We start from the raw sequence: 21387 nt of genomic DNA, 5'->3' as shown, positions 1-21387 counted from the left end.
CCCCAGAGTTGGTGATAACAGCAAAGATTCCAGTTGAATTTCAGCGCTTGCTGAATCTAATAAGGATGGCATATGTGTCAACTCTACCCTCTATACCTGTTGATATGGAAGATAGTATTCCCAATTTGAATCCGAATTCTTTACCAATAACTTGTATGGTGTGGAATGTGCAAGGAGCGGGGAGCAAAGATTTCATTGCTACTCTGAAAGATTTAATTAAAATTAACCAACCAAATGTGCTTACCTTAGTTGAGACACATATGGGTGGGGATCAAGCAATAAAGATTGCGAACATTCTTGGCTATGATGGCCATACTAGAGTGGACGCAGCTGGTTTCAGTGGGGGAATTTGGGTTTATTGGAGAACTAATGTGGTCATTGTAAGCCCGATCTCGAAGCATCATCAACACATAACCATGGAATTCTCTCGTCCTGGAGCTATCCCTTGGTACTTTTCGGCTGTATACGCAAGCCCAGATCCCACCAAAAGAAAGGAGTTGTGGAGTGAATTGCAAAACTTTGCTACACTTCACAATAAACCGTGGTTGCTCGCGGGTGATTTTAATGATACGAGGTTTCCTTCTGAAAGAAATAAATCATGCCATGAAACCAACAGAAGATCTGCTCTTTTCAACAAATGGGTGGAGGATATGGATCTCCTGGAAGTTGAGTTTTCAGGAGCTTCTCACACTTGGTCTCGAGGGAAAAGCATCAAAACAAGACAAAGCGCAAGGTTAGATCGTGCCCTATGCAATGACCAATGGGCGGTGAGATTTGATAAGGCCTCGATGAGAAACTTAGCAGCAGTTCATTCAGACCATAGCCCTATTTTCATATCTCCTAATGGATTTGCACCTCTCCAATCGATACACCGCCCCTTTAGATTCCAAGCTACCTGGTTGACCCACGAAAATTTCAAAGAATTTGTTGTTGAAAAGTGGGATAACCAAGGTAATCTTATGGATTCTCTATCGAAACTCTCTTCGGAATTGCAATTATGGAATCGAGATGTGTTTGGGAATATTTTCAAGCAAAAGCGAAGACTGCTAGGTCGAATTGCGGGTGTGCAAGCAAAATTAGCAACCAAAGTTGATCGAGGGCTTATAAAACTTGAGGCTAAACTAAGGCGTGATCTGGATGAAATTCTTGAAAGAGAAGAACTCTTATGGTATCAAAAGTCTCGAATCGAATGGTTGAAAGAGGGTGATCGCAACACAAGCTTTTTCCATCTAAGTACAATTGTCAAAAGATGGAAAAACAAAATTGATACCTTGAAGGGAGAGAATAATCAATGGCTGCAAGACAAAATTGAGATTAGAGATCATGTTGTAAAATATTTCTCAAAATTGTTTGAGGAAGAAGGTGAACCTGACCAAATCAATCTTCCACAAGACATTTTTCCTGAGCTTTCAACCCAAGACTGGACAGCTCTTACTGTCCCGTACACTAAGCTTGAAGTTGAAAGGGTAGTAAAGGAAATGGGAGCTTTAAAAGCTCCAGGGCCCGACGGCTTTCAAGCCTTGTTTTATCAAAAAAACTGGGACGTTATTGCTGATACAGTATATGGTTCGATCATACCCATGCTAGAAGGAAAGGGGCTACCAGAGCAGTTAAATAGCACTTTCATCACTTTGATTCCAAAAGTTGAAAACCCGGAGTTAGCATCGCAATTCCGTCCAATTGGGCTATGTAATGTAGCCTACAAGATAATCACTAAGGTGATTGTGAACCGACTAAAGCTTGTTCTTCCTCATGTAATCTCGAACACACAAGCTAGCTTTGTTACGGGGAGGCAAATAACAGACAACATTGTAATTGTTCAAGAAGTCATCCACACTATGAGAAAGAAGCAAGGTGAAAAAGGTTATATGGCAATCAAAATCGACTTTGAGAAAGCATATGATCGATTACGTTGGTCCTTTATTCGAGATACAATGTTGCAGATGAACTTCCCCATATTCATGATTGAATTAATTATGGAGTGTATATCATCGGCTTCCCTTCAAGTTCTATGGAATGGAGAGCCATCACAAAGCTTCAAGCCTTCAAGAGGAGTGAGACAAGGTGATCCCTTATCACCTTACCTTTTCGTAATGTGTATGGAAAGGTTTTACCAGACAATCGAGGAAGCTATTATTCTCAAAAAGTGGAAACCGATAAGAGCTAGCAGAGACGGTCCTTTGTTGTCCAACCTCTTCTTCGCGGATGACATCATTCTTTTTGCGGAGGCAAGTGTTGAGCAAGCGGAAGTAATTCATGATTGCCTAAGGAGATTCTGTGAAGCATCGGGACAGAAAGTAAGTTTAGCTAAATCTCGAGTTTATTTTTCGAGAAATGTTGAGGCAGCAGCACAGTCAAACATTAGCAATGCTTTGCAAATGGAGCACACGGATGATCTTGGGATGTACTTGGGGATGCCAACCCTTACAAGCAGGGTCACGAAACAAACCTTTCAACATCTTTGTGAGAAGATTGATAGGCGATTATCTGGCTGGAAATCAAAATATTTATCCCTCGCTGGAAGAATAACTCTCGCTAATTCCACACTCTCAACAATGGCAATGTACTCAATGCAAACAGCTAAAATTCCTAAATCGGTTTGTGAGTCTATTGACAAAAAGACTCGCCAATTTATTTGGGGTGGCAATGATGAACAAAGGAAGGTGCATTTGATAGCTTGGGAAACACTTCAATGGCCGAAAGATCAAGGAGGAATTGGCATCTATTCAGCTAAGCAAGCGAATGCTGCTTTCCTCACAAAATTAGGATGGTGTGTTCTATCCAAACCAAATGCGCTTTGGGCTAGAGTACTCCGTGCTAAATATTGCAAAGGGCGTTGTGATGTTGAGATGTTCAAGCCAAAGGCTAGAATGTCTAATGTTTGGAGCGACATAACCGAAAATGCCAAGTTCATTGAAGAAGGTGTTCGAACTGCAATTGGGACTGGTACTAATACGCTGTTCTGGGAGCACAGATGGTGTACTGACCAGCCATTAAAAGAGCTAGCCACGCATCCAATTCCTGAAGAAATCGCCAAAGTCTCAGTTTGTGAAATGTGGGAAGAAGAAGTTGGATGGAGGTGGAGTATTTTCTGCCCTTACCTTGATGATATCACTCTTAAAAAAATTCAGAATCATGAGGTAAGAAAAGACTCTAGTTTGGGTGATTTGGTGTATTGGAAAGATGGGGACAAGGGCAAATTCACCATTCGATCGATTATGAGCATTATGCGCCATCAAACTGATGTTATTGATGATGAATGTTGGGATATTGTATGGAAAGCCCCTGTCCAACAATGCATCCGTGCGTTCTTATGGCTAGCATGTCATGATAGGTTGCCTGGTAATTTGAATAGGTTCAAAAGAAAATTAACTGATGATCCTAAATGTTTTATCTGTGGTGCTCAAGAAGAAAGTACTCTCCACATCCTTCGAGACTGCCCAGCCGCAAAAGTTGTTTGGAGGAAGACACTCACCCCTGCAATAAGTGATAAATTCTATCGAGGGAATATCAAAGATTGGATTGTTCAGAATATGAAAAATCCGGATCACAATGATGAAGAGAGCTGGGTTACATATTTTGGTGTAGCCCTTTGGTGGATTTGGAGGTGGAGGAACTGTTTCACCTTCAATAGAAGAAATGAGTTGCCTATCGATTTTGTTGCTTTCTTACAGGTTCGATATGAAGAAGCAAGAAGGGCATTAAGAGGTGTGCTTGGGGAAACTCAAGGAGCTGCTGTTAGAAAGAAGCAAATCTTTGTGAATTGGCAAGCACCAGATTATGGATGGTATACACTAAACTGCGATGGAGCTGTTAAAGGATGCCCTGGACCAGCAGGAGGGGGAGCAATAATTCGAGATTACAATGGCACTTTTGTTACAGCTTTTCACTCGAATTTTGGTTATAGTACAGCGTTTCGGGCTGAGATTATGGCCCTGACGAGAGGTCTGGAACTAGCACGAAACCTTCAGATTGAGAAGCTCGAAGTACAGATGGATAATATTGCTTGCATCCAAGCCTTAAGCAAGAAAGAAGTGCCAAGAGGAGAGAACATCCACGACATTATCTATTGTCAGCAGCTACTTAATGATTCGAGATGGTCTGTGAAGGTGGCTCATGTGTTTAGAGAAGGAAATAGAGCGGCGGATTGGTTGGCCAACCGCGGAGTTCTTCATGACTCTCCCTTAGAATACATTTTTAATATTCCGTTAGAGCTTAGTCGGATTTTAGAGGAGGATTCTAGAGGCGTGGCCTTTCCACGTCAAGTACCTCCTTAGGTAGTTTTATTTTCTTTGTTTTTTAGCTTATTTGCTTTGTTATGTTTTCTTTGCTTTTGGCTTGATCCTCCATTGAATCCAAAAAAAAAAAAAAAAAAAAAAAAAACACGGAGGGAGTAATAAAAAACAATCATTTTTTTTAAAGTACTGTACGCCGTACCACTTTTATATAGCATACCTCAAAAAAAAAAAAAAAAAAATCATTACTACGACAATTTCCTATTTTCCATTCGTTATTCAATATTACAAAGGTTATTTATTTATTTACTCATACTCGTATTTATTTTGAAAGGTATACTTTGTATAGGCGATAAACATATAATTTACCTTATGCTTATGAACATAAAAAGATAAACCGGTCAAGCCTATAACATTTATATAGAAGCAGCAATTTTTTTGGCACTTTATTATGAATATAAAGATTTTATATTTACATTTTAATTACCATACATACCGGGGAATTATCTAGTTACCATACATACAAAGATTGTCTAGTGCCGAAATCATTCTATCCAAAGAATTCTTGATTCTCCTCCTGTCTGAATTAGGCCTTGAAATCTGGATTTTATTCTCCCAAAATATTCCGTATTTTTAATTTCCCCTTCTGACATCTACTGTCCATCTACAATTATTATCTCATTTATTTGCTTTCATTTTCAATTGAAAAGATACCATTAAATCCCATGATATTAACAATAATTATATTTTCGATTACTTCAATCGGAGTACATAAATGCATTACATTATTGAGAACATAAAAATGTTCTAGTTATATAACATTGAGAGTATAATACAATTAATTAGTCAAAACAACGTTCAATATTTATATATCATACATCCATACGAAGTTATAATATACTTCGTAGGAATTAATGAATTATTATTGATAATTGAATGCAAAAATCACAAATAATTAATTTAATGAACCGTTCATCTTATTCATTTTATTGAACAGATACACATAATTCCATTTACAAGATATTTACTAACGATATAATTAAAAAATCAATAAGAAGACTAGGGTGGCCTTCAAATTCTGCGTTCGTGAATCTACAAGCTTGAACATACGTAGTACGTACCTCCAAAATTCACCTGAAATTACATCACAAAAAGTGGAAATCTACACATTTTTGAACAATATAAAATCAAAAATCATAATTACATTAAAAAAAACAATTATGATAAAATAATTTTAAGAAAAAATGTTTGAATGAGATCCAACATGTATTTTCAACATCCTGTAAAACTCGACCAAGAAACTTGTAAGAAATTAACAAAAAATAATAATAAATCATAGAATTAAAGTTTTTTTTTTAAAAAAAAAAAGTTGATAGAAATAAGGATAAAAGGAGCTCCCTTCAATCCAAATAAGAAAAGGAGAAGGCAAAAGAACATCTCCAAGGTCATGCAAAGCCATTGGAGTTGACTCAAATAATCAAGTGTAATCAACTCCATAGGTTATCCATGAACTAGCAGATGTTTCTACCTTTCTCTTTCTTTCCTGTTTTTGGACCGAAAGGAGCTCCTACCTACCATTCTTATCTTACCTAGTATTCCCTCGATTGAATACAATTTTTAGAGACGGAGGGAGTATATATATTTTTATATAACAAATAAACTCTCTTGGAGAGAAATAATATAATGATCTCTCTTAAAAGAGAGAAATAAAATAAAGTTAAAATGATGATGTTATAAAAGATGAATAGGAAGTGGTGGGTTTATATAGAGAGGAAGCGATTAGTGAGTGAGGAAAACCCTAGCCACCCTTTGCTATTGTATGTAAGAGAAGACAAATGGTCGAATAATTAGGTGGGCTTGATTAGTTTAAACGTTCCTTTCTTTGTCCCTTTTTTATTCTCTCTTTATTTTCAATTTTTCATACCTAATTTAAGTATAGCACGACCATTTAGAGTAATTATATTAAATACGGCAAATTAATAAGATGGATGTGGAAAGAGAATAATAGAATTATGTAAAGTGTCATAACGAAAAAATACACTCATACATAATAATAGAATTATAAATCAAAAAGAGTATACTTCCTCCGTTAATGGTTATTTGCAACAAAGGAATATTTTATATCTCACAAATAATACCCCTTTGTTGCAAATAACCATTAACGGAGGAAGTATTTTATTCAAAAAAAAATGCAAATATATAAACTTATCAAAAATATTTGATGTGGTGAAGTGATACAAGGATAAAATAATTTTTAAAATATTTTTTAATTATATATATATATATATATATATATATATATATATATATATATATATATATATATATATATATATATATATATATATATATATATATGAGTCGTAGGTACATACGGATGTAAAATTACTTTGCAAATTTTTTTGAACAATTATATCCCTCTAATTATCTTTATTATTTTTTTTTGTCTGAGATTTTTTTGTTTACTTTGTATCTATTACAATGGATTATTACGTGTTATTTAAATGAAAATTATTTGATTTTAATTTATTACAATAGATTATTATGTGTTACGTAAATAAGAATAAGATTTTATTTTATCGTGTGATGCATGAGATGTTTTACGCAAGACAAGTAATAACTACGAAGTATATCACTATATGTCTATATGTGTATACGTTTAAAATGTACTATTATGAATAATATTTTATTGCTTGGTTATTGTTTTTTTATAATATTATTATTAGGGCATGTTCTCATTGACTGAACTCAGCTGAACTGAACTGAATTGAATTGAACTGAACTCAGCTGAACTGAACTGAACTGAAATGAATATTTTATAAGAGAAGGAAATTAGGAGCTGAACTGAACTGAACTGAATTGAGCTGAACTGAACTGAGCTGAACTCAGCTGAACTGAACTGAACTGAACTGAACTGAATTTCAGCGTAAGAGAACAGGCCCTTACTCTTATTATCGAATCAAGAGGGAATCTAATGTCGCCTAACACTTTACATAGATTGATATAAGATTATTGGCTCAAAATTTCGATTACATAGATTGGTAATTAATACTTGTATACAACTCGTATAGATACTGTAATTAATGTATGGTATATACAAGGTATTGATAAAAAATGAATAATGCGGAGTAATACTCCTTTTAATTCAACCTATTAATTATTACAGAGTTATTTCGACTAGGCTTTTACTTTGTCTCCATTTTAAATTGACTAACTTTGATCAACAATATTTATATTAACAATAATTATAAATTAAATTTTAATATTAAGACGATTATATACAACAAATTTATACACATGCATCCTTCATTTATTCGTTTACATAAAGCACAACATTGGTCTGTGTTAACAATGCAAAACTAGACACTTACGAAGTAGAAGATATTTGAGGGTTGAACCGTTGAACGAAGGAATAAAGGATAAAGGACCCTTCTTGTTTGATGCAAATGAAGAGAAAGCTCCAAACAAGAAATAAACAAGGAGAAATAGTGGCATTGTCAAAAGTAAATAGAAGCAGGAAGAGGGAAAGTGATGGGCAATCTATTCATTCTATTGTCATCATCAAAGTATCTACCATCTAGATGTTCTCGTTATTTGTAACTTATGGAATTGTTCAAATAGGGAGTACCTACTCGTACTATTTTCCATGGAAGATTAAAAATGTAATCCCTGTATAAAATTTCAACATGACATAATTGCTACTCGCTGTACATTAGTTTGACCATTAATATACGACTACACGTAGTGTATGAAGTATAATCAAACATTAATGTTAGTACAAGTTAATAATATGAACTTTTCTAGTTAGTATGTATAGAATCCATTTTCACTGTTTTATTATTATTATATATTTTTTTGGTGTTACATTCGATTCACCCTTTTTGGGCTAATCCAAAATCGGAGATCAGTTCTAGATGGTTAGGTCCTATTTTCACTGTTTTATTATTAGTTGTTCCATTTAACAAAGTTCATAAGGTCGTAATTAAGTGGCTTGTTGTAATGTTGTTGTTGTCCATCCTTTCTTTTTCTCCCTCTTTTCATAAAGAATTCCATTTAGAATAATGGACATTATTGGACAACTCCCGCAAGTAGTAATGTCACGAATGAGACACATGCCAAACATAGAAATCATACATGTAGTCTCCCGCTCCACCCTCCCAACGGTTAGATTTCATTTGAATCTATTTTTGTAATACTTTTAACAGTATATAGAGACTTTTTAAGAGTGTTCTATACTTTATTTGTCTTCTTTCAAGAGCGTCAATTTAGAAAACACATCATTATAGAAATTTAAACTAGATAGAATAAAGATGGATACAAGTCATAAAACAGAAGAAAAATAATACGGAGTACCGTTCAAAAAAAAAAATAAAAAAAAAATAATACGGAGTACAATACTCAAGAAAGTATGATTGGTTACCACGAGAAGAGAGAATCGTAATTAGCAAAAACCAATAATTATTAGCACACCACTAAACAACAATGAAATACGGAGTATCACATATTCTTGAATTATCAATATATACTCCAAAATTCTAGTTATCGGAGATCTTCTTCTAAATTCTAATTGTCCTTTTCCTTTTTGTCAAGAATTGCTAATCGTCATTGAGTGAACAATTGCTACTCTCTCCGTTCCAAAATATAATCATGTGTTACATTTTAGGTGTAAGTGAATAGAAGATCTTGTCTCCACAACTCCATCATGTGAAATCTGAAAAAAAAAAAAAAAAAAAAAAGTTTAAGATGGTAAATTGTTGCAACAAGATTAGAAGTTGTTAAAAAAAAAAAAAAAAAAAAAAATTGATGATTGAAGAACACAAGAGGTCCCTTCACTCCAAGAACAAAAAAGATGAAGGTAAACTTCAGCTCCTAGTTCATGCTCACCCTCTAATGGTTGCAAACTTTTGTGCACCTTCAATGGGTATTCATGAACTAGCAGCTGCAGCATGTTACCTCCATTCATTCTTTTCAGTTTTGGAGGAAGAGATCTCTTATACAATCTATCATTTCATCTCTAAACATAGAATAATCACACAATAAATATATAATCGAGATGTTTTCGTTTTGAATCAATTTTTTTTTTCTTAATCAAGACCATGTATCGAATGTATATATACTCGTAATTTATGAAGATTTTCATTAAATGCTATGTATCTCTTTGAGACATGGTCATCCTTTATTTATGGAGGACAATAGAAAATCCCTAGTTATTGATACAACAGCCAACAGGAAATCCTGGGTTATAAATGATCCTAAATTACGTATACTTCACTACAATAGTTGAATCGTAAAGAATTGATTTTTGGTCATCCAAAAAAGAAAATGAAAAGGTGAAAAAAAATTATACTCCGTAGTATGTAACTGGATTGCAACAGAAACTAGCAGTTGTACTTCGGAAAATTAAAAGAATGTCATGTTTTAAGATCATACATAAATTGATCTTTACAGCAACAGAAAAATAATTATTTAATGTTCATAACAAATAATTTCACATGTTGTTAGCACTGTCTGAATACAATAATCGAATTTGGAAATCCTGCACACCGTTATCAACAAAAGATGTATCCATTCTGAACACTAATGCTGAGCGCCTAAGCATGGGTAGAATGTGGTGAGATTTGAAGGTACCAAGTTATGCCTCTTGAGTTCTTTCAACGTGATGCACATGCAGGATGCAGATGCACGGGCTCAAGAATGCACATTACTTTTCGTCTGATACCCAAATCAATACATAAAACACACCATGAAGCCTCTTGGAAAGAATGTGAAATGAAGTTAACTGAGTTTTGCTTGATCTCATGCAGGTTCATGAAGTCCCACCATGTGGCCATCAAGACAACGTAATGCTGCGATCTGCATAAGGAATCAGATTAAGAAAAGAAAACATGTAAAAGATAAATGAGGATAAATTATTGCATTGACAAAGCACACAGTACAGCCAACAATAGGAACAAGTATCTTTTCTGGATTTTAGCAGTTGGGGATTTGCATGATGAAGCAACTGAAGCCCATAAGCCATGGCATTATGCTGGTAAAGAAGAGAATCGAAAGTAAAATTTTAACAACTTTTCATCAGTGTCAAGTTCCTGCTAACACGCCCTATGTTACTCTTGGACAGTTGGACTCAAACTAATGCTGCTACGCTGGTATCTATCCAAGTATAAGACTTGGTAATATATAGAATATTCTATGATGTTAGTCTAACATTAAAGTGTAACGTGAGAGTTGCATGAGTGTGACAATACCCATGTCAAAACTCAAAATGTTGAGAATTCGACATGACAGAGTAACATAAAGCAGTGCAGTCAGTTCTTGGCCAGTTAGTATCGCAACAAGCTGATATCTAAAGCAAATTATCACACGTCTGACAGGAAATAGAACTAAATCACTCCAATTGTTTGATATTTGGTTGATGTAGCATTTAGCACATAAAAACCAAATATCAAATGGGTAATCATATAATCAGAAAGCTAGAAAGAGTAATGGTTTTAAGGAACTAAGTACTAACCTTTCCATGGATTTCATGTTTGATTGGGCCATCTAGCTCTGCTCCCAGTTCCATTAATTTCATGACTGTACTGTTAATGTCTGTCACTGTAAAGGATAGGAGCGAAGAGTATTGCTTCTGGACGACATGGTCACTGCAACCCAGCATTAGCAGTTATTGTATTGAACAAATAAAAGATAGTTTACTTGTAAGAACACAGTCATGCAGATTATGTAAAACAGAAAGGTTAAGATATGGATTACGAGTTACAAACTTACCACGTCACATCCAGAATTTATATTTATCGGAAGGATTCTCTTCATTGAGAAATGTTCTTAATGACATTGAACACTAAAGAAGAAGTTCAACTAAATTACTATCATATATTGGATGTGTAGCAACTAATGATGCTCTGATCATAAAGCCATTCAACCACAGTTCTCCATCGAAGATAATTCATTGATGAATGATTACTTCCAATAAGGAAATGATTGTTACATTAAAAATTATGACCTCGTGTTATTGTGTTACCTAATTTGTGGCATGAGAATGGGTATGGTTGTATGGGAACACAATTTGTGTCCAAGTTTTGTTAAGTTAGTCCAAAAGTGTGCCCATCACACATACAAATTCGCATTTTCAGGATCATATTTCATAAGGGCTTAGTGATTTAGTTAACACTACTGTGAACTTAATCAAACATTTGAAGTATAAAATTTAGGCCCTGTTCTCTTACGTTGAAATTCAGTTCAGTTCAGTTCAGCTCCTAATTTCCTTCTCTTATAAAATATTCATTTCAGTTCGGCTCAGCTCAGTTCGGTTCAGCTAAGTTTAGTCAATGAGAACAGGCCCTTACAGCAACATCTAGTAATTTAGTGTTTTGTTGCTCAAGAACCCAACATCTGCCTCTTACATGCTACTTTAATATACAAATAACACAATTCTGATATCAAACATTGGAGACAATCTAACTGCACTACATCTCAAACAATCGGATTCTTCGACGCAGGCTTAGCAAAGTTGAAAAAACCAGTCAATCTAACTGAATCAAACCCTAGTCCAATAAGGCAAAAAGAAAAAGACAACTTCATCATTAAATTTTACCAAGTTTTGAAAGTTGAAATAAGAGAACTAAAAATATTGACTTTCTTGCTGCAAGTAGTTTATTGGGGTTCTTCTCATCTAATAAATTAACCTTATCAAGAACAAATAATATAAATTACAATGATCAAATTGAACACAATCAATTAAGCCATCAAAACAAAGAAGAAAACCCTTAATCATCACCCCAAATAAAATCAATCAGAAACCCAAAATATTTAGTCTGAATTCTGGTGCAATTTCACAGCAAAATTGACGGAAAATCAATCAAAGCTTTAATCTTTCTGGGTTAAAGATTAGCAGAAGAAAGAAGGAAACCTGGAAGAGTGCAAGAGAGCAAGCTTGAAGGAGTCAGAGCTGAGTTCGGCCCAACGAGGAGTGCAGACATTAATGGTGAAACCCAAGCCATCGGAGTAGAATTTGGCAGCTCTGGGTACATCCTTGTGCATCTGCATCACCCATTTGAACACCACTCCTCCCATCTTTCCCACCGAACCAATTATATTTCAGAGATTTCAAGATTTTGCATTCTTTTTTAAAAAAGCTCGGTTTTTGTCAACTTATTTCGTCTATAACCGGTCTAGTACGGGTTTTGGACTAGTTTTTTCGGTCTTGTCCTATTTTCGAGTCTTAAATTATCAAAATTTTGGTTTTTGGTTTGATTATGTTTTAGACCTATGAACAATCCTAACGCGACGTTTTGTTAGCATAGTAGAATGGGTTTGGAATCAAGAATGGGGTTAAAGTAGTATCGGATTGGAAATTGATGCTTAACACCATGTGTTTAAGCTATAAAGTGATATTCGGAGAACCAAACGCCCCCTTAGTGATATGATTAGAAATAGAGAAGAGCACACATTTATAAATTATAAATTTATAATTGTTTTTTTTTCATTACACGTAATTTTTGTATAAACAGTAGGTAACTTTATTTTTACTATGAGAATGAATGAACTTTTATTCAATAAAATATGCAATAATCACATTGCATCGTACATTGATGAGGGCATGAGGCAGTATATTTGCAATTAACATTAATGGTTCTACATAGAAAAATACTCCGTACTAGCCAAGACTTGAATTTAATCAAACCACAGCTTAAGATCAGTATGTAAAATGAATTTATCGTTGTGTAGCTTTCAGTGTGTTGCCAATGTCGATGACAAAACGATACCTAACGTCTGCTTTGAGTAGACGCTCCATGGCCGTGTTAACATATTCCACTGGAACAACCTCAATCTCTGCTGTAATATCATGCTTAGCAGCAAAATCGATCATTTCCTGTGTCTCTTTCATGCTTCCGGCACAACTTCCAGCTACGATCTTCCTACCTGTCATATACAACCACAAAAACCAATCATGTATTTCTGTTACATAACACTTCATTAGCTGAAACTTGATCATGCATACCCATAAGCAGAGGGGTGATTGGCAACTCAAGAGGTCTGCTTGGAGCCCCAACCATGATCAACTTTCCATGAGTCTTCAGCAGAGAAATCAATGGTAAGAGAGGATGAGTTGCCGAGACTGTATCAATTATGCCATCCATTGTCCCAACAGAAGCCTATACAAATACAACGTACAAGTAACTGAGGTCAATATTGACACAAAAAATTTGAATCAAGTATGCATACATATGATGAAAGTTACCTGCAATTGCTGAGGGTCGCGGCTGACCAGAAATGAATCAGCACCAAGACGATTGATAGCTTCCTCCTTTTTGTTAGGTGAGGTGCTAATGACCGTGACCTTAGCACCAAATGCCTTGGCGAATTTCAAAGCCAAGTGTCCTAGACCACCAAGGCCAACAACGCCAACATGGAGTCCAGGAATGTCAAGCTCAAAGTACTTAAAAGGGCTGTAAACAGTGATGCCAGCACATAAAAGAGGGGCAGTAGCATCAAGTGCCATGTTCTCAGGAATGCGAACAGCAAAATGCTCATCTACCACTATTATATCAGAGTAGCCTCCATATGTAGGGGTGCCATCGAAGTAAGTGGATCCATATGTTAAGATCATTTCGGGACAGTAATTCTCAAGACGCTTGCCACAACTATCACACGAACGACAGGAACCAACCTTGGTTCCTACCCCAACTTTGTCCCCTACTTTGAATTTTGTTACCTTGGCTCCAGTAGTAGCAACTGTTCCTACCATCTCATGTCTACAATCAATAAAAGCAGGATCCAGTTAGATGCCTTATCTTGTTATCAACCTGTTCTTTAGTGTATAGTGGTGTAATTCCCGGTATCCTCCACAAGAATAAGAAAGAACTAAGATATGCTTGTATCAAATTACTACAAATAGGAAATGCTTAACTAGATCACATGATAATCACAGCTATCTATATGCATTCATATCTAAATAAATCTGCTACTATCCCTCATGGAGCGAAATTTAGATTTATTGATCGTATAAGAATGCAACAATCATACCCGGGGATAAGTGGATACTTGGACATTCCATGATCATTTCTAACAAAGTGAAGATCAGTATGACAAATACCACAATACAATATTTTGACAGTGATATCATTTTCTCCATTGGCCCTGAACCAAAATGTTAGTCTGACATTAGTTAAAGCTCAACAGATTACAAGAAGTTCAATCGAAAAAAAAAGGGCGAACACACAAAAAAAAAATCAAATTATTACAACCTCCTAGAAAAATCAAAGGGAGAAAGGACGCCTGATGAATCACGAGCTGCCCATCCATAAGCCTGCTGTTGCTGCTGATCAACTACAGATTCATACATGCTAGACATTTTAAATAACTGTATGAAGTATAATACTCCGTAAAATTAGTAAAATCTCAAAATTATGAAAATTTCAAGTCACAATGTAACATCCCAGGTGAAGTTCCCCCTTTTATAAGTGGAATACCTTGTGATTGATTGATGAACAAGTAAAACTTTAAATAGCAGTAGTATCAGCATGAGTCAAAAACCAAAAAGCCTTCATAACTGAGGTAAGTGATAACGTTATCATCAAGGATATAAAATGTCATACATGATGGAGTCTTTTTTACCTAAACACAGGCGATACCGCCATAGTCCATGGTATGAAGGTGTGCTAGTCTAACATATGGACATAACACTAAACAATTAGTCAAAAATGGATTCATTAGGCTAACTTTTGGCTGTTAAAAGATGTACAGTAGACACACATTTAACTATTAGAATTGAGTATTTAATTAGTCTTTTTTTGAAATATATAAAAAGTTAGAATAATTGCTTGTAAAATTAACAGTTTACATAACATACACAGAACAGAACTTCAGTCTTATAATCATAGCTAAAGATAAACCTCATTGGCACCTAGATGACACAGTTCAAAGATCCCTGCCAATTGATGCAGAGCAGACGCTTCGTGTTGGATCACAGGACATTCCTTGAGACACAAAGTCATTGCTATACTTTTTTTTTCAAATGCTTCAGCTGCAACACTTGTTCATCTTTAAAGCAGTGATAGCAAAATACAGTTCAATGAGATTTAGACTTAATTTCATCTCAATTTCTCTCTATTCCCCATCAATATTGTTACAACTACGTTGATTGTTTATTTTTGAGTCTTACTCAGGTTAACTAACAAAGAAAAGACAGGCGGTGCCTTGCCCGAATCTATTCTCCTTTGTAGTTTGCTCACAGGATGAAGATTTGTGTAAAAACTTTCTTGCCAAAGTGTTGCACATTTTTCTGCCAGAATCATCCCAAATATTCACAATGCAGATTTTCCTCCAGAGAATTAAAATCATTTGTCGTCAATCTGAATGTCATTAACCCGATCATCAGCCAGTAGCGAGGAAGAAAGATGATAACAGAACCTAGCTTGTTAAGTTGCACCTTTGGAAACCTTTGATTGCATGTTTCGCCCCTCCACCCTTGCTTCTAGAAGCCTAGCCTTCAACGTGTTTTCCTTACTGCTCCTAGGCCATATCGAAGAAGACTCAGAGATTTCGTGGTCTTGTGAAAGGATTTTGGATTCCCAATTCTTCACAGGACTAGCAAGATCTGCTAACAAGAAATGACCATCTGGTAATTCACTCTCGGGATGAATTCTCTCTCCCTCTATTGATGAAGAGTTATTCCTTAACAGATTATCTGGCATACGACTTGAATTTCCTGCCCGATTCCCAAATCGTTTACTCCTCCTTTCCAGTAAACCTTCTTCTATTACAGCCTCTTGGTTATCGTTCAGGGTGTGTCCATTACTTAACGTCATCCGAGCCATGTGTTTCTCAAACCGTGCCTGCAAGCTAGATAAACTACGGCCATTATTACTTAACTCTTGACATTCACCATTTCTCTTTGTTGCATCTTTCTTCTGTATTTCTTCAAGACCCCTTTCTTCAGAAAAATTACCAACATTTTTTGTGTGAACCCCATTGGAATACTCTCCGCCAAAATTCTTTGTCAATTCAAAACAATTTGACTCACTATCAGTAGAGTCATTTTCATCCTCTTCGTCAACAATTTGAGGAGCGCTTGTAGCCTCATTTAATGGGAATGACTCCAATGACTGACGACGAAAACCACTACTCTTGGAACTTTTGTTATGAAAGTCAACATCTTCTCTTGAATCCAAAGTTCGCCTAGCTTTTAAGAAGGTTTCTATTTCAGGCCTAAGCTTATCCACAATCATGCCCTTTTCTTCCATATCCTTGCGCATTTCTTCTGCTAGCTTCATCTGTACCCGTTCATCCAACCAAGCCTCTGAAATATGGAGAACAAGGCTATCAACATGTCCTCTGTGAACCTGTTCCTTCTCACTCCTGAATTTCTGAGACCTAAGCTCCTGCTCATAGTCTCTTATTCCCATTGTAAACTCATCGCATAAGTCCTCCAGGAGAATTCGTGCTCTTCTCTCCTTTTCTAGTTCCTTCAAAGCTTTAGAGAAGGAAGATTTCATGTCAGAAACCTCTCTGGCCATCTTGCGATGCAAACTCTCAGAACGCTTTCTAAGTTTTCTCTCGTCTTCCAGTTCTTGTCTCACTGATTGCAATGCGGACTGCATTCTATCTTGCTCCATGTTTCTTCTGACATGTTTATGCTCCGCAACTTGCTTCATCAGCTCATCTATCACCTGCCTGTCCTTTTGTTTCTCGCGCAGCAGGTCTTTCATTCTTGTTCGTGCATTGTCTAACTCTGTTTTCATAGCCTTTAATAGTGACACGTTTGATGTGTGCTGCTCCTCAAGGCACCAGATGCGGTTGAGAACTTTGAGCAACTCTGTAGATGTTTTAAGGCTGTTACTGGGATCACCCATTCTCCCCTTGAAATCTAGAGAAATGCTAGGAGTAGCAGCAGGATTGTATGGTGTTACCTGTTCAGTAAACAAGACAATATGTTTAAGAAAATTTGACTTACCTAAGAAACCAGTACTACAAAAGATATCCAGCAAAACCTGAAGAACATATCAATCTTGCAGAAACGACACTTCAGCAAGTGCTATGAAGGGCATATTATCTTCAGCTTCAACCCAATCGAAAATCAGTCCAATTTGGAGTACATTCACTTCAGTTAGGTCAATTTAGATCAGAAAATGTCATTTCATATGAAGAAACCCTACAGTTTATAACATTAAAATTGGAGGAAATTTGATCAGACAATTAACTCGATATATACACTAACAACAGTTACTATCATGTTTTTAGATCTACTACATGTTTTTTGCTCTTGTATATGTATGAACAGCATCCAGATGCCATGTTTTTCACAAACTATTAATGTTAAGATAGAGAACAATACAGGTATGTATACAAGTGTTATGTGAGCACTGATTTCTCTCAAGCTTAGTTATAACCAAAATGTCCATGTCTATGCACTAATGCAAATCAGATCATACAATTGGATAATCAGCAGAATTCTGAGTAGCATAACTGCATAAGAATAGACAAATACGGAGTACCAATTTCTTCGCACACACCAAGGGAAAAGCGTATTTACCTCCATAGAACTGCTATAACTTGCAGGAGACACTGGTTGAATTTCACGGCCATTCCTGTTCACTGCTCGATGGTTTCGCAAAAGTGATGCTGCTATATTCCTGTGGAAGCTTCCCGCACTTACAGGCTGAAACAAGCACGAAAAGAATCTCATGAGCCGGTCAATCAAACAGACTGGCAGAAACCTCCCAAAGTTATAGAGGGATCTATGCATGACATAATTGGAAACTTGAAATAGGAAAAATAGGAATTTATTTAATGTCGTGAGTTGATCATGGTAAAAAAAACTGCAAGGCATGCCATATGATTTGTCCAGGTGAGTCAATCTGGAAACTCAATGCAACCAAATTAATTTTGGGATTTGTTCTTACCAAGCCTTGCACTTCCAGGATAAGGCGATTAAGCAATCAAGATGAAGATAGAGATTCTAAGGTAAGATACAAAAGAAATCTTCACACCAGAAAGGCTATATATGATCTTACAAGCATGCTTCTTGATAATTAAGGGATGACTCTCTACACATATCCCTTATCACCTTATGTATCTTAATGTTAAATCCTTCTAACTATATCTAGCAAGATATTACAAGTCACTGAATGGCAATTTAATAAGTCAAAACTGAGATTGATGTAAAACAAAGCGTGCGGGTCAAGTCTAGGTAGAGGCAACGCATGTGCTCGAGCAAGCCTTTGGGCCGTTTGGCTGTACTTCTTTCTGTCTCCTGAAACATGCCTGCAGCATACCGCCATACGGAAATACAGCACCCTATCTCGGAAGAAGCACAGCCATTCCCAGAAACATGCTTGCAGCATACAGCCATACAAGATACAGTTCCCTATCTCAGCAGAAGCACAGCCGGCTATTAATGCTTCTTCCTGTCCCCAAAAATATACTTGCAGCACAAAAGATACAGTCCCTACAATGTTTCCATTTATCCTAACTTTATACAGGAAATTGTTCCCTTCTTTTTACTAGCATCTTTGCAGCATTTAACTCTCATTCTCCCAAATTCATACACATAAGAAGTTGAAATTTCATTGACATAGATGTTGCAACAAATTTTTTTTTTTGGTTGATCTAGAATGACATTGATTAAACCACTTGCATTGACATCTCAACAGAATTTCCAACAACAGATGAACTGGCTTACAGTACAGAAAAAATTGAAATTGAGGCAGCATATAAGCAAAAGGGTTTACATATCAAACAAGAAAATTCACAAAAACAACAAAATCCAGAAAAATCAGCAAGAAACAACACAAACCCAGAAAACAAAATTGAAAAAATAATAATAATGAAGCAAAAATTACCTGTTCATGAGAAGCATCATCAGATGGGTCCTCCAAAACAGTATGAATCTGCAAACCCTTATTTTTCAGAGCTTTATTATGATTATTATGATGATGGCGGTTCATTTTAGCAAGAGAATTAAGATGTGGTAAAACTTCCCACAAATTTGCACCCAATTGTCTTGCTGTAACAGATGAACTACTCCCACAATTAGTATTATTATTATTATGAACAATATTAGAAAGATTTGATTTTTCTTCTTGTTCTACTACTAGTTGTTGTTCTTCTTCTTCTTGTAAATGTTGATTAAGTTGAAAATTGGGCTCAAATTTCCAAGTAGGAGGTGGAGTAGTATTCCCCCCTCCTCTGCTTTTCCCCACCAATCTTCCGCGTTGTTTCAACTTTAATCCCAGGAATTCCTCCTTTTCTTTACCCCCTTTTTCTCTCTCCTCCATTTTCTTCTTCTTTTTATTCTTAAATTTGCAATTTTTCAAACTTATTAGTATGTTCCTCTTTCTTCTTCCATGTTTTTTCACTGTCAAGAACAAATAAAAAAGCGATCTTGATTCAATCTCAATTCAAGTGTTAAGTGTAGTGTAGTGAAGTAGGCAAGTAGTGTCTAGATTGTAGAGTAGAATAATAGGAAGAGGCTAAAAAAGCTAACTTTAACTTTATTAATTTTCTACCATGGGTGAAAAAACTTGCGTGCCGTGAAATGTTTGAAGTTTGAACTCTACAAAATGTAGGTAATGTTTTGGTGTAGATTGGTTATTGGATTTGCGATTATTCTTTCTCGTACAATGGAAACAGGGTGATTCCACAATTCGATAACATTAATCATGATTTCATGATCTTTAATACGGATTTGTACAAAATATGGAGTAATATGTATTCCTCCGACCTAAAATATAAGTATTTCGTGAGGGTTGAGAATCGGTTATACTCCTTCTCCTTACTTATTTTTTTTTTAAAAAAAATAATAAATAAATAAAAAAACTCTTTCACCGAACTTAAAAAATATAGCAATATTCTTTCTTCCTGTCAAAAAATTCTAAAAATCCTATGACATAAATTTTTATAATTACAAATTTACTTTGCACATAAGTTTAAATAGGTAATATTACAACTTTACAAGTATGGATATAGTTAATTATAAACTTTATAATTATGATTTTATGAGAGATATGGTAAGAATAATTTCAAACACAAGATCTTGTAAAAGGTGGTGATTTATAATTTTGTTACAAACCAGCAGTAGTGTAATGTATGACTTTTCCTATTTCAAATCAATATACAGTGTATTTATTTTCCTATGTAAACATTAGGAGTACAAATTGTACAGTATATGATTTTGTGAATATTATGCTAATACTCGTATTAGTATATTGTGTGTATAATAAGATATATATGATCTTGTGAACGGTTTTACATTTAAATTACTTGTATTTCTTGTTTTAGGCCAAGGGTTTAGGGGTAAGATGTCGTATGAATAGGAGACCACAACACAATATGATGTGTAAAATGTAAACTATATCATATTTTGCTATATATTGTTACAATATTTTTTGTATAATAAGAAATATATATGATATTGTGAATGATTTTATATAAGAAAGTAATTTATACTTCCTTTTTTAGATCAAGGGTTTAGGGGTAAGATGTCTCTATAAAAACGATTTGTAAAAGTAAAAATTATTTGTGTGAAGTACCACTTAATTATATCTCAGCTCATAAGGGAAAAAAATTTCAATATTTAATTGTGAAAAATGTCCGAATATGTATTTTTGTTAGCCATAGTGCTCGTATGTCTAGTGCTTCTACCGATGATTTTGCCACCACTGCCGTCGCCGCCGATGATATTCCTTCTAGTTCCTATTCTTATCTTTGGATTATTGTTGTTTGTGGCTTTCTCTACGTAATCTATTACTCCAAGACTCTATGGCTAAGTTCAAGTATACCCAACCTTGAACTAATGGTTCTTTGGCAATAACTAGTTGGTGTATTTATGCCGAATTATTGAATAATATATCAATTTTGCAATTACTTGTTATTCTTTTGTTATTACTCTTTCTAATACGTGTTTATTATATTGATACATGTGTTCTCTTTATTCTAAGTAAATTACAGGAAATAAACTTAAATATATCGTATTATTTGTATACAAGTCCAAGGCTCAAATTGTTAATGGATTACATACTCCTAATATGTTACTCCATAGTCAGTAGTCAGTACTCTATTAACCATTATAGCTTTATAAAGCCCTTAAAATACAAGTCCAATGCAACATTATATGCATTTCTCTCAATAAATCCTTATATGCGACATTTCAAAA

At 35.2% G+C, this 21387-nt stretch overlaps 3 protein-coding genes across 3 annotated transcripts; all 3 read right to left on the bottom strand.

Moving 5' to 3' along the window:
* Positions 1 to 9628: 9628 nt before the first annotated feature.
* Positions 9629 to 12363, bottom strand: LOC145615507 (uncharacterized). Its single transcript, XM_081670583.1, has 3 exons — positions 12142 to 12363; positions 10744 to 10876; positions 9629 to 10088 (listed from the first exon to the last, which is right to left on the bottom strand). Exons 1-3 carry the CDS (start codon positions 12303 to 12305, stop codon positions 10032 to 10034), a joined length of 354 nt encoding a protein of 117 aa, XP_081526709.1. The 5' UTR covers positions 12306 to 12363; the 3' UTR covers positions 9629 to 10031.
* A 476-nt stretch (positions 12364 to 12839) lies between these two features.
* On the bottom strand, positions 12840 to 14367 carry LOC145614557 (putative mannitol dehydrogenase). The gene is made up of 4 exons (XM_081669614.1): positions 14259 to 14367; positions 13474 to 13987; positions 13234 to 13387; positions 12840 to 13154 (listed from the first exon to the last, which is right to left on the bottom strand). The coding sequence occupies exons 1-4, from the start codon at positions 14282 to 14284 to the stop codon at positions 12946 to 12948; spliced, it is 903 nt and encodes a 300-aa protein (XP_081525740.1). The 5' UTR covers positions 14285 to 14367; the 3' UTR covers positions 12840 to 12945.
* A 642-nt stretch (positions 14368 to 15009) lies between these two features.
* LOC145614686 (uncharacterized protein At5g41620-like) lies at positions 15010 to 19632 on the bottom strand. The gene is made up of 3 exons (XM_081669758.1): positions 19076 to 19632; positions 17767 to 17892; positions 15010 to 17143 (listed from the first exon to the last, which is right to left on the bottom strand). The coding sequence occupies exons 1-3, from the start codon at positions 19508 to 19510 to the stop codon at positions 15653 to 15655; spliced, it is 2052 nt and encodes a 683-aa protein (XP_081525884.1). The 5' UTR covers positions 19511 to 19632; the 3' UTR covers positions 15010 to 15652.
* Positions 19633 to 21387: the final 1755 nt, after the last annotated feature.

This window comes from Chenopodium album, chromosome 25 (genome assembly GCF_948465745.1).
Source record: "Chenopodium album chromosome 25, dcCheAlbu1.1, whole genome shotgun sequence".
Classification (NCBI taxonomy): domain Eukaryota; kingdom Viridiplantae; phylum Streptophyta; class Magnoliopsida; order Caryophyllales; family Amaranthaceae; genus Chenopodium; species Chenopodium album.
Note: the sequence above shows the minus strand (reverse complement) of the source record. Positions and strands in the feature narration are given on the sequence as shown.